Consider the following 12,727-nt stretch of genomic DNA (forward strand, 5'->3'; position numbering starts at 1 on the left):
AACAGCATCTGCTTTGTGCACCTCATATTTGGCAAAAATTGCACGATCACCCTCCCCAGCACACCCAAGCAACAACCCAAATGCCAACCAGCGGGTCCTCCTTGGTGAGGGAGCTCAGGAGCCACTGCCTGTGCCCAGAGGCACACGGGGCATAGGCAAGGGGGAGAGGGAAGAGGGAGCAGCACCGTCCCCACTCAATTTCTGAAAAAAGTGGTCTCTGTCCAGGGAATGGAGTCCCGCTCCCTCTGCTCGTCTTTTTTTTTTTTTCAGTTACACAAAAGCAGCATTTTCATTTTTTAGTATTTCCAGTACCTCTGCAAATACTGTTCTGTGCTGTCAGTACTCCTCAGTGCTGGGACGCAGCACTTGTACATGAAGGAGAAAATGCGAAACTCACTGCAAGCAAAGGATGAATTTTCTTTACCCTTCGATATATTACAGATCTCTCCTGTTGATTTAGATGTCCTTATACTAATACGGCACATGCTTCAGGCATGACAGCACTGTCACTGAAATCAATGGTGAAGTTAATGGAAAATTCAGAGGGGACAACGCAGTAACTAGAATAGGGAGGAAGTGGTAATTAAAAACCTTAAAGTGGCACTTCAGGGAGTTCATGCCTGCAGTACAGACACCCATGGGCTGATGTGGGCAATAAAGGCGCCTCTGGCTGTATGATCTTCAGGGTCTTGCTGAACTTTTTGATATAAATTGCCCTGTGAAAGTAGTAGACTAGATGTTAACATAGAGGCGGATTCGCAAGATCTGGGCCTAAACATTCAGGCAGTGTCCCCCAGCTTTCTTTTTCAGAAGGCTGCTCTTTTCCCAGGGCCCTGCCGCCTCTCAAGTTGTGAAAAGAAATCTGAAATTATTTGAATTTTTTTCCTTCCTGCTACGGCCCACACATTTGTAAAGCATTACCAAGGTAATGAGCGGTTACAAAGACTGTCACTGCTGAAGAAGGCAAAGTAAGGGGGGAGATTTTGTTACCCTTCAGTTGTAGTGACCACACCAGTCAGTGTCTACTTGCACTCTGTATTAAACACCACAGTATAAAATAACCTTTATTTCCTCCAGCTTGACACAAGCAGCTCTTACCAGGAAAGCGTTCACTATGCCACACCAACAAGCTGCTCTGAACACACCAAACTTACGTTGATACATCAGCACTTACCCCTATAACCAAACATATATGTGCAAACTTCGACATTATTGCCAAAGTTTGCACGTATAAACAGGCCCCACGCGAGCGCTCCCTCTGCGTACCGGGGTGACTGCCCCGGCCACTTTTCACGGCGAGGTGTGCCCCACCTCTCCCGCGCACCAAAACCCCACAGCAGCGCAGCCCGCCAGGCAGCGGCGTGCGGGCCCGCGCTACCGCCACGCCTGCATAATTTTTCCGTGAACTTTTTTTCTTTCTTCCTCCGGAGCGCGGCCGAGTCCCAAAAAAGCCCCTTTTCCCTCCCAAAAAGCTGTGTGCTCCAGGTGAGGCTCGAACTCACAACCTCGGCATTGCTCGGCTTTGTACTGCTGTATAAGTACCGCGCGCTAACCGATTGCGCCACTGGAGCCCTGACACCAACTCCTCCCGAACGGTTTATCAAGGGCTCGCCCGCCCCCGGCGGGGGAAGGGCGGCGGCGCAGCCGCCTGCGCCTCGCGCTGGGCAGCGGCCCCGGGTCGCCCCGGTTCTCTGCTTGGGCCGCGCTCTCGTCGTTAACAGCGGCACGGGAAGGGGAGAAGGGAGCTGGCGAACGCTGCGGCCCTCGGGGAGGGCGGCGCCCCGAGGCACGGGAGGAAGGAGGGCGGCTGCGCTGCCCGGGACGAAGCCCTCCCGCCCCCTGCCTCCCGGCCGGGCGGGAGCCCGAAGGGATGGCGGGCCGCGGCGGCGGGCAGAGCCCGGCCCCCTCCACCGCGCGGGCGGGGCCTGCCGGGCGGGGCGGGGTAGGGAGCGCTGCCGGCGGCCGGCTCGGCGCCGCGCCGCCCCCTGCGCAGCCTCCGGCCGCCGCGGAGGGGGGGCCCTGCGGTCAGGGCAGCGGCAGGTGCCGGGCGCAGAGCGGGAGCGGTCTGGCCCCCCACCCCCCCAGGCCGTGCTGCCGGCTGAAGCGGCCCCCGCGGTTCCGTACTCCGGAGACGAGGCCGACAGGGCCCGGCCCCCGCCTCGGGTGGTGCGGGAGTAAACCTTCTGACGGCCTTTGGTCAACGAAGTTCATCCTCACACTGACTCACATCGGTGGGGAAATAACGCACCCGCCTGTGGTGCTCAGGTCCAAGGCAGAGAGAAAAGCAACTAAGTACTGCCAGTAAGTTACTATCCCTGTAGTGTCACTGGCTGCACACCCTTGGGCTTTGCAGTCCACTTGCTACTCCACCACAGTTGTCTGCAACAGGAGGGATGCCCTGGCACTTTTGAAACAAGTAGTACAGGTTAAAAGGAATCATATAATATTATTTTTGAATGATGCTTAATAGAAATAACCAAAAATATTAGCGTTTATCCCGTAAGGATAATTCATTGAGGGCTTACTTTACTTCTGGACTGACTTCATCTTACTTTACTGTGGTACAAGAACTTGTACAGAGCATCCATAGTATAAAGACGTCACATATACGGGATCTAAACTGCTTGTTTCAATACCTGAAGGTTTTGTCTTGCTGCTTCCTAAAATTCAAGGATGGAATCGGGTGCTCTGATATCAAAATGCTGAATAGATCTAAAAGGCTAACATTACTTATGCATAGAAACAACACAGTGCATATATGATGTAGCACATGCTTAGAAGCAGTTACTAGAAGAAAACACACAGCCTTATGCACGCATTTATTGTTAAAGTATACCCTCAGCATGGATTTATTCTGCAGTCAGATCTGTCATCTTTATGTAGCAGGAGGATGGAAAACATAATTGGCATCAGCAGATATTTAAACCCAAGCAATGCTCCAACACCGTTACACAGTTAGGAGGGAGACATACTCTTTCTTTTTTTCCACCCATGGTTAGGCATTGTCACCATATTTACTTTCCTAGACGGCTCTGTTGGGTTACTGACATAAGTACTAGAAAGCATTTTCCCTTCTACACCTACTTTACTGTGTGCAAAGCAACAAACTCTGGGCATTTCATTACAGAGTGGATGGTTGTAGGGAGTGCTACACAGTGCTTGGATTTCCATGGCCTCTAAAAATGAACTGTTGGTGGCCCAGCAGCAGGTGACAGGCACTCAGCCAGTTTTCAGTAAATAGCACTGACCTCCCAAGTACTTTTGGCAGATCGAGTGGCAGTTACATGTGACTTCATTACCTCCTCCCCCCATCTCTGATCCATAAATGAGCTGAAATCTTTTGGGGGGTTTTGGATGGAGACGAGGTGCTTCTCACTTGTCAATAAAGTTGTTCTGCTGTTGGTACTATGACTGCAGGCATTACTTAGAATATGTTTCAGTGGTATACACCATTGACAGGTGAAGTAACATGCAATTGCTGTATCTGACCATTGATGAAGGTGGCTGGTGTAGAGAAGAAGAGAAAACTGACAGTTCATTTCTTAGAGAAACTTTCCATCATCACATAGGTTTAGTTGGCGTACCAGAAAACGGCAGCTGCCTTCATTACCCTTAGCAGTGCATCATTACACTAGAAAAAAAATTCTATACCACGCAAAGATTGCTGTGAACATAATTTCATCCAAACAAGTGCTTTTTTGGCAAATACAAGTATGTCGGGAAGAATCAAAGCTGCTGCTGTGAACATACAGGCAAACTCTTTACTGCAGATTTAACCTTAGACTCAGGCAAGAGGGAGGACTCAAGTGAGTCTCATTTTGGTGTTTATATAGATCATAATCACTGCTTGTTGTATTTGAATCAGCCTTCCCATAAAAGTAACAGCGATAATGGGGAAGATTCTAGTAGTTTTTGTGGGATCTTTAACTCTTCTATTGTGCTATGTGATTCACTTGCTTCTTATGTTTGTCCCCACAGAGGCCCTTGATAGCATGTTTATGAATACAGCAGTGAAATTTGGCCACGTGAATTAGTTTGTGGAAACATAACTGTACTTGGGTTCAAGTAGTAGGTTTGTTACTGATTTGAATTTTTGTTTTCAGCAACTTTATAGGGGTTTTTAATATAAATAATTTTTCATTTAAAAAAAACAAAAGTACTTCATTTGTATTTCTTCTCAAAGAACAAACAGAAAAAGCACAGAATTGACCAAAAATAGGAAGTGTGTTCAACCAGGTGAAATGGATCATTTAGTCATAGCTATGTCTTCCTTTTTCCATTTCTTCACAATATTAAAAAAAAAAAAAAAAGAAAAAAGCAGAAGTTAAAGCTGTCCTAATGCTGCAGAAAGTTACTTGCTTCCTGCTGCTTGCAGAATCTCCAGATTATCACTTTAATGTAGCTCCATTATTTTAACACCAACGTAGATAAATCAGTCTCTGTATTGGACAGGGACAGAAAGGCAAAGTTGAAATGATATTAAAAGGATTTGTCCTCAAGTTTCTGGTGAACGCAAACCTCCCCTGGTGAAGATTTTTCAGAATACTTCTTAGCACTAAGTATGAAAAAAACCAAGGCTTAAGAGCCAATTTTCACAATGCTGTTTGCTTTCAAGAGTAGAATGGGCAGAGCGGAGCAGGCAGCATCCATGCTTGCTGGCTTTATGGTCTGTTTCCCTCTCCCCTTCCCAGGGGTTCTAAACCATTCTAAGTCTTTATCAGTTCTTTAGGTGGAAAAAAAAAATTAATATAGGGAGTAACAGAAAAATGACCAAGTATCACTTTAATACAGATAAAAATCCTGGCCAACGAATCTGAATACCTCTTCTAACTAGAAACACAATATTTAGCTTACATGCTTTTTGTTAACATATGCTGCTCGCTGGACACCAGCTAGTAAATTTAAGTCTCTAATAGGTCTGGTGGTGGAGGCAAGTAGAAAAATAGAGTAGGTGCTGTCCTAAACTCAGTTTTTTCCACTACCACCTGTGTCCTGCACCCTCAATGCAAAAGATGGATTATATTTGTGTAGCAGTTTTGTGCTTCAGTAGTCTTGTGCTTCTCTGGCAGCAAAAGCTGACAAATGAACTCCTTACCTTTGCATAAAGGGAAGGATCTGAGCCGAATGTAAAAGCAGAAACCCCAGCTGCTGGAACAGGCTTTGATGGATGTGAAGAGTCACTGCAAAGTAGACTAGCAAGAAGAATTCAGGCCCCAATCAGGTCACGAGGCATACGTATTTACTTGAGTCTCACAGAGACTGCAGTGCTGGCTCTCTTCTTTGCCTCTCCAATACACTTCACAGAAATAGGGTTTCATGGCTCAGTACTTCCAGGCCACGCAGACCATTTCTTAGCCCTCCTCAACAAAAGAAAAAAAAGCAATGTTCCCTTATACCTGTTATACACACGGAGAGGCCATTAACTGCATTTTTCAAAACCTCTTGATTTCAGAAGGTTGCAGAAAATGCTACACTGTGATAGTAACCTCAGCTTCATACTAATGGTGAATTTTATAAGTGAACTTCATTTGTTTCCTCCCCAAGTAGGTCCAGCTATCGGGTTTTCATACCTCACTCTAGCCACAAAATGGATTTATCAGCCTCCGACTGAGATAGTTTTCTTTGCAGGTAATAGTACCTTGTATTCTGCCTAGTGGAAAAAAGTGGAGACTAGGGATTAGAGTGGGGGTTGCGAACAATAGCCCTGCAGTTAAAACTGGCACATTAATGCTGTGGAGAACAAGGCTTGGCTCTATCAATTGCAGGATCTGTGTTTTTTCCTGCTGTGGCTTTGTACAATCTTTTGGTTTTCATGCCCGACGAATGGAGTCCTGCTCTGCAACACGTTAGTAATGATGAGGTAGAGCTTTACAAAACCACGGTCATTAAAATAGAGTGTCTTCAAGTTCTTCTGGTCCCACCGGGCTGGGTCACAATCCCCTAAGTGAAAGTGCATTTTAAATAGATCTCTTTCCTTCGCAGCTAAAGAGCGTACCAGCAGCCTACCATACAGAAAGCACTGAAATGGTCCTGTCTGTAGGTCCAAAAACAGGCCTAATGACTTTGCTATGTGCTGGTGTCTCACCACAGCCATTCTGATAGTAGAAATTTTGTGTGCTAAATAATTATTAAAAAACCCCCACATTATTTGAGTGAAATAATAATTACTTTGGGCTTATTTCAGAGGAAATTATTGCCAGTCCCATTGTGACTGTACTAATATAGCGGAACTGCAATCTACATGTGGATCTTTTTATCCCAAAATAAATGGATTTTTTTTTTTATCAATTATGTCATTAGTTGAGTTTAAACTGCAAAGAAGTGATAGAGATGAAGGTAAAACAGAGTCATCCTTACACATACCGGAATAAAAGCATGGTATTAATTCAAATTCACACTCCATTGCTTTTTTCCATTGCAAAACTATAACGGTATAAGCTAAAGAACTCCCAAATGCGTACTGTCCCAGCATACTGACTCTTCAGTCCAGCAGCTGCACTGCTCATGCATGCAAGCCACGAGGATGTACCACTCACTTTTAAACAAATCATATTATAACCTTATACCCATACACATTCACCCACTAAGCACAGTGTAGATATAATCAGAAGACTAAGCTACGTCAAGAGCAACCGAAAAATGCTAACATTTTGTAATTTCTTAGGGTTTTTTGTTTACCACCCATTTCATGTATTTCAAGTCTGAAAATCAATGTTTATACATTTTCTGACTAAAAAATGGGGGTGGCAGGGAACAGAGTGAGCAATCCTGTAGGAACTATATAGATGTTGAACAGAAACTAGTGAGGGAATAGACTAATACAAATCTGGAATGCCTGGTAGTTCTCAGTTTCTTGTTTGCTTGAGAATTTGATGACAATATGCTGCACTTTCCCAAAGGGCATCACGGAACCACATTCAGCTCTCCAACAAGCCCTGCTAGAACATTGGCAAAGAGTGGATCAAATTAAAATGAGCATTTATGGACAACTGCTTTTGGTCTTACAAATGCAAGAGACATCTTTATTTTTGTTATCTAGCAGAAGAAGATCCCAATATTTTCAAACACCCCACCCCCCCAAACATTCAGCCTAACAAGGTTGAGGGGAGGTGGGAAAAGGAAATGGGGCTCTATTATCAAGCCTGAAACACCTATATATAGTTACGCATGTATAAAAAAGCTTTTTATATATATTATATGTAACTAAAATCTGAGCAACTGCTCTCAACTTGCATTTAGCTTTGAAACCTGTTTCTATATTAGACGTGAAGGGTGTGTATGCCCAAGCCTTGCCCATTTTCCTAACTCTCAGTTTGTCTATGTAACAAGGCGATTTCTATAGAGAGGTAAGATACACACTCCAGTTGATGCAGTAAAGAGAATTAAGAAACCTCCTGCGGGCAGAATGAGTCTCCGATGAAAAGATATATTTTAAAAACACGAGTCAATTATTAGCTAAGCTGCTGGAGCATTAGTACTCTTTATGAAGTAACCTTTGGCTGATAGACCTGTCCCCTTTGACACTCAAGCCTGAAGACACCTCTTCTACCAACCAATCCCCTGAGCTGTGGGGACAGAGTCACACGCAGTTTGCTCACAGAAAGAGCCCTCTGCAAACTCTAGTATCTCTGTCAAAAGTTTCATGGCTGGTGGACCATGGAGCTTCTGGTAAATGTAAGAAAATGGATAGAAGAAAACAAAGCTGCCTTTTTGCCACCTGTGTGCAATAAGCTTATGTAAGTAAATGGAGATTTATTTTTTTATTCAGTTCTTAGATATAAAAATATTCTTAGCTATAAGAGGAAGCTGCTAAAATGCATACATGGTAAAGATTAGTAAGGAACTGTAGTTCCTCTCAGACTGCAGTCAGTCAGAGTGCTGTTTTGAAGAACAGAAAGTGACTGAAATCTGTTGTGCAGTAACTCTGCAGAACCTGTAAAGATCAACTTGAATACAAGATATCTGCCTGAATTCAAAATCTCTTGAAGGCGGTTAGACTGAGTTAAGGGAATTTGTGTCAGGCCCTGTGGCAATAAACTCATAGAAATCAGGGGAGACGCATCACATCCACAAATGATAAGATTTAGCTAACAGATTAGTACTACCAAATTACAACCTCAAAGAGCGGCGATAGGTGCTGAGAGTCATTCCAACATTGCAGAGGAGCCAAAGCTGCAGGAGCAAGCAAAACCAGTGGGGCATATCACTGAAAGATAAGGAGAAAGGAAGGGCAGGGGCACTGGAGGAGCAGGTTTCCAGGGCATTTCCAGAGCTGTCAAGGCAGGGTAGGACACTCTGGTCAGCAGGAGGCTGAAGAGACAGTGTTTCAGAGCACTGACTAGCACCTTAGAGCTACGAACCATATTCTGAATGAGACAACTAATACAAGAAAAAAGTGTGGGCTTTATGCAGTTATATAGCATGCATATTCTCAGTGCCAAAACTCATGAGCAAATTCCAGTGTAAATGGTCCAACGTGTGGCACCTGCTAGTCACAGCGTTAGCAAGGATTTCTTTGGTTAGTGAAATCGAGGACAATGTATTTTGTCCAAAACTCTATATACAGAAGGCTTTCATAAGAAAGGATTCTCTGTAAAGAGTGATATAAACCCAGGTTTTATAAAGAAAATAACGAGCATTTTTCTTCTTTTTACTTTTTTTTTTTTAAATCTTGTTTTACAACTTTTATCATTAAAAAGCACCAAAGAATGTGTCTCTTGCCCTAGCCTGAAGTGCTACCTCTAATCAAAAGCTGAATGGGCAGTACTGTAGCAGTGATATTAATTTCCATTCACAGGTTCAAGGGTTACTTTTCAGAGTAATGATTGCAAGACAAAAATAAGGTAAAGGGTACATCCTTACTGAGATGATTGTGTTGAAACTACAGTTATATGTTTAACTGAGAAATTATGAAACTTGAATCACTACAATAGTTTCACAGTGGGAGAGAATGAGGAAAGTGTCTTCTTATAAGTGTTTTCATTTCTTTCATTTTCAAAATGGCTTTAGGAAGCATTTTTACGAAATAGCCGTTTCTTTGGCGTAGCCATTTCTTTCTGGCATAGCCATTTCTAAAGCTTACCAATGATGGTGGTAAAATTTTAGTATTTTACAGTTTGTGGAATATTCATGGTTTTCTTTCTTCATCAGTAAGATGAACCTTTTTGTCATTACTGCACTGTTCTGCATCCCCTACTAGCCGTTCTGTGTAATCCTGAAGTAACTCTGGAACATGACATCTATCAGAGGTCAGAGAGTCACGTAGATCCCTAAATACTCAGTGTTGACAAGTCTTCCCCATGAATGTTGCAAGAAGCCGCAGTGAAACAAGGAACACTTTTTGTGATAAAAATTGCATAGATTAAAAAAAAATAATCCATTTTCCAACATAGCTTCAGCCTGTAAAGAAGAAGAAGAAAGCCATCTACTATATGGATTCTGAGTCTCTCACCACCTGCTTCTGGTGCTACCTAAATGTTTTCAGGATTTTCCAAAAAGGTTTTAGGCGATTTTCCAAAAAGTGACTAATAGACTTCCAACATTTTTCCAAAGGCTTTGATCCTTTATGTGCTGAGTAGAGATGTACAAGGCAATTTTCTCACTTCCGTCTACATCATTGGAAGGCAACCACCTCAAAAACATTTAAGTAACTGATGATCCTGTGTTTCAAGAGAGAATTAACGGTTAAAATCTAGGTCTTACAGCAGATCAGTAGGACTTTTGGTGTCTAAATTTATTATGGCTGTCAAGCTTTTATTCAGTTGTGTTCCATACACTTGAGAGGATCAAAAGTTTTAAATACCTATTTGGGATTTCAAAACAAAACCTCAATTCCTGAATCACCACCTCTTTCGAGTTTTACCAGAGTCAAGAAAAGGATACAAGGTAAGAGTGCAATTTAGTTACATGTATTTTAATGACACTATCTTGCAAGTTTAAATGCTTTTTGACCTCAACAATGAGTAATTAGCGCAAAATCAGAACCCTTGACATAGCTGATTTTTACAGGGTAGCTATGGCACTTTTAAAGCTCTTCTTTGAGTTCAGAATATGATACTTAGCACAAGGAGACCTAACTGTGGTCATGGGCTATCTGATTCTTCATGGTCTTGAGACTTTTTAAAAGGTTTTAAAAAGTCCTGCTGGTATCATTTTCTTTATATGATTAAGAGGAGAAATATAAGAGTATGTAAAATTTAATAGGCCATTGATTATCACCTCATTCTAACAATAGTGCAATCAAGTAATTTTCACATCCCTGAAACCTTCATGATACTCTAACTGCATTTTGGCAGTCTTAACTGAAACTGCTTTCCTTCCTTATTTTTTTTCTTCTTAATGCAATTGTATTAACCAGACAACTTTATTTAGCAGTATGGACAAACAAACCTATTTGAGTTCCTGTTTGTATTTGATAGCTGGAATTTTTTGATGGTGTCATTATATAATTGTTAATGATTATCCCATGGTTACCTGTTTATTATGTAAAACCTGGCTAAATCCATAGGGTGACAGAATTAATGGTAGATTTGCTAAACAAGAAGTTAAGCAACAATGATTTTTAGAACAATATTTTCACTTCTAGTTATTGAACTAATAATGAAACTGTATGCATTTCTGTAAAAAATTAACCCATCTTAAAAGTAGGCTACAAGATACCCATAGATTGTCTTTCTCTTATTTTATTCTCCAGGGTTGATTTTAATTTATTTCATTAATTATTAGCTGTGTTCTTACTGTTTTGGTCTTCCTGCTCTTCTTTAGTAGAAGGGATCATTAATGCAGAAGTATTACAGTGCGTTCTTGAAAATGAAAATTAAATCTGCATGGTACAAACAGTTCTGATTTCAATTCCTTATTTTAGGATACGGGCATGAAGCCAAGTGCTATAATGCATACAGCTTCCTGTGGTGAAAATAGTCAATTTAACAATTGTAATCTAATTTAATTCTTTAGACTTTTATTTGACCAAGGAATTTGTTGCTGGTACTTGTTATTTCTGCTTTATTAGTCCCTACTGCTGTTCATTATCATTTAAATACTCTTCAAAGTAAACATGATAATAGTAGCAGAACAAATGTATACGTACAGCAGTTCAGAATAGCTTCTCTCAATTAAGGCTTTACGAGGTGCTGACACAGAGGCACATTGTTCTTCCCTGTGTGGCGGGGGAGCGTGGCTCTGCTGGTTCTGTTACCAGGATCTCCTGTTAGCCCAAGTATTGCCCAGAAACTTCTTGCTGAAAAGTAGAGGTCAACACCCTCCAGTTCACATGTCAAAAAGAGCTTAAGGACAAATTTTGAATCACAGCTAACAGGCTTGATTTACGGGGTTTTTTAGCAAATGAAAACCTACTACCTTACCTCTTTTTTAGTGTAAGCAGACTGATAGATAATTGGGATGATATCTACTCTTTGTGCCAGCTGAGAGAAATGCTCACTGGGGCTCTTAAAAGGGGCAGAGTTAAGATAAAGGGCCTGAATCTCCTTTTCTGAATCAACCACAACCACAATGAAACCACTGTAATGTTGTTCCACCTTAGCAAAACCAATATAAATAGAAGAGAAATTAGCTGATAATTCCTACCATCAGTATCTCTAGTAAATTCTACCAACGGGGAAAAAAAGTATGTGTTTACCTTTTTAACCTTAAAAAGTGTTTCACCTTTACAGAATCCTGATCTAGTCAGCTCATGTTGAAAAGACATTTTCCGGTCGTTCCTGTCTCTTATGTAACAATCTTTACAGTTCAAAGCTCTTTGCACAGTTGGTAACTATCGTTGTCCCCTTTTCATAGCTGGAGGCACTGAAACAGCAGGAGGGAGGTGGCTGGTCACCGGCCAGGACAGTGGCAGAGCAGGCAGATGCATCCAAGGTCTCTTGAGTTCTCCTTCTGGCTGTTGCTTGTCACTCAGTATTGGTTCGTTGACTCACTATCGTCAAAGAATTAAAAAAAACTTACATGAAATAAGGAATGCCGTGAGTGGAGGTAGCTTTATAGTGTCACTTTCTTTTCTAGGCATCGCCATCAATTGAATGTGATGTTTGTTGGAGGGCCAAATGAAAGGAAGGATTATCATATTGAAGAAGGAGAAGAGGTAACCTATAGGTTGTTTATATTTTGCTGTTTTAATTGATCTATGATTAAAATGCAGCTACTTTTGAAGCTACAGATTAGCAATGCCAGGACTCAGTGATGTCGTATTTATTAGATCTATTCAAAGACTTAAACAGAATCATTCACCAGAACCATACACCATCTGTGCATTCCCTTTGAAACACGCACATGAGATCAGATCTATTTTGCTATAATTCATTTCCAACAGGAAACTAGAGAAGGTGTTCTGACTGACACATCAAAATGTCTCATTTCAACATTTGGAACAAAACTTTGGAAAGGTAATGATATTTTTAAAGTGGTATTTTGTTGCAGAAGATGGACCTATATTTCAAAAGTAACTTTGAAATTAAAAAATCAAACCTAAATATTTTGATTGGCTTGAAATTATATTTTTCTGGACTTTGTGAAAAATATCAGCATTTTCAGCTTTCATTCAGGTTTAGAAGGTTAAAGAATAGCGTCTCTAAATATTTTTCAAATCAGTCCCCTTCGTCGCACATCTTCTGTATCAAAAGAAATCTGTCCCACTGCTTTGAGTTGTGAGTAGCCATTGTGCCAAATGCAGAATATAGGAAGAAAAAGTAGAAACCTATCAAAATTGTAACAA

General features: G+C 41.7%; 1 protein-coding gene and 1 non-coding gene across 2 annotated transcripts in view; one reads left to right on the forward strand and one right to left on the reverse strand.

Moving 5' to 3' along the window:
• Positions 1-1,477: 1,477 nt before the first annotated feature.
• TRNAI-UAU (transfer RNA isoleucine (anticodon UAU)) lies at positions 1,478-1,571 on the reverse strand. The gene is made up of 2 exons: positions 1,534-1,571; positions 1,478-1,513 (listed from the first exon to the last, which is right to left on the reverse strand). It is a non-coding gene; the product is annotated as a tRNA-Ile (tRNA).
• Positions 1,572-7,656: 6,085 nt separating this feature from the next.
• The window catches only part of HAAO (3-hydroxyanthranilate 3,4-dioxygenase), a 34,754-nt gene continuing 29,683 nt past the window's right edge, over positions 7,657-12,727 (forward strand). The window contains exons 1-2 of the mRNA XM_075497421.1: positions 7,657-7,736; positions 12,019-12,097. Of these exons, the coding sequence (XP_075353536.1) occupies positions 7,657-7,736; positions 12,019-12,097 (159 nt within the window). The remainder of the gene's footprint in view (positions 7,737-12,018; positions 12,098-12,727) is intronic.

This window comes from Mycteria americana, chromosome 3, assembly GCF_035582795.1.
Source record: "Mycteria americana isolate JAX WOST 10 ecotype Jacksonville Zoo and Gardens chromosome 3, USCA_MyAme_1.0, whole genome shotgun sequence".
Taxonomy (NCBI): domain Eukaryota; kingdom Metazoa; phylum Chordata; class Aves; order Ciconiiformes; family Ciconiidae; genus Mycteria; species Mycteria americana.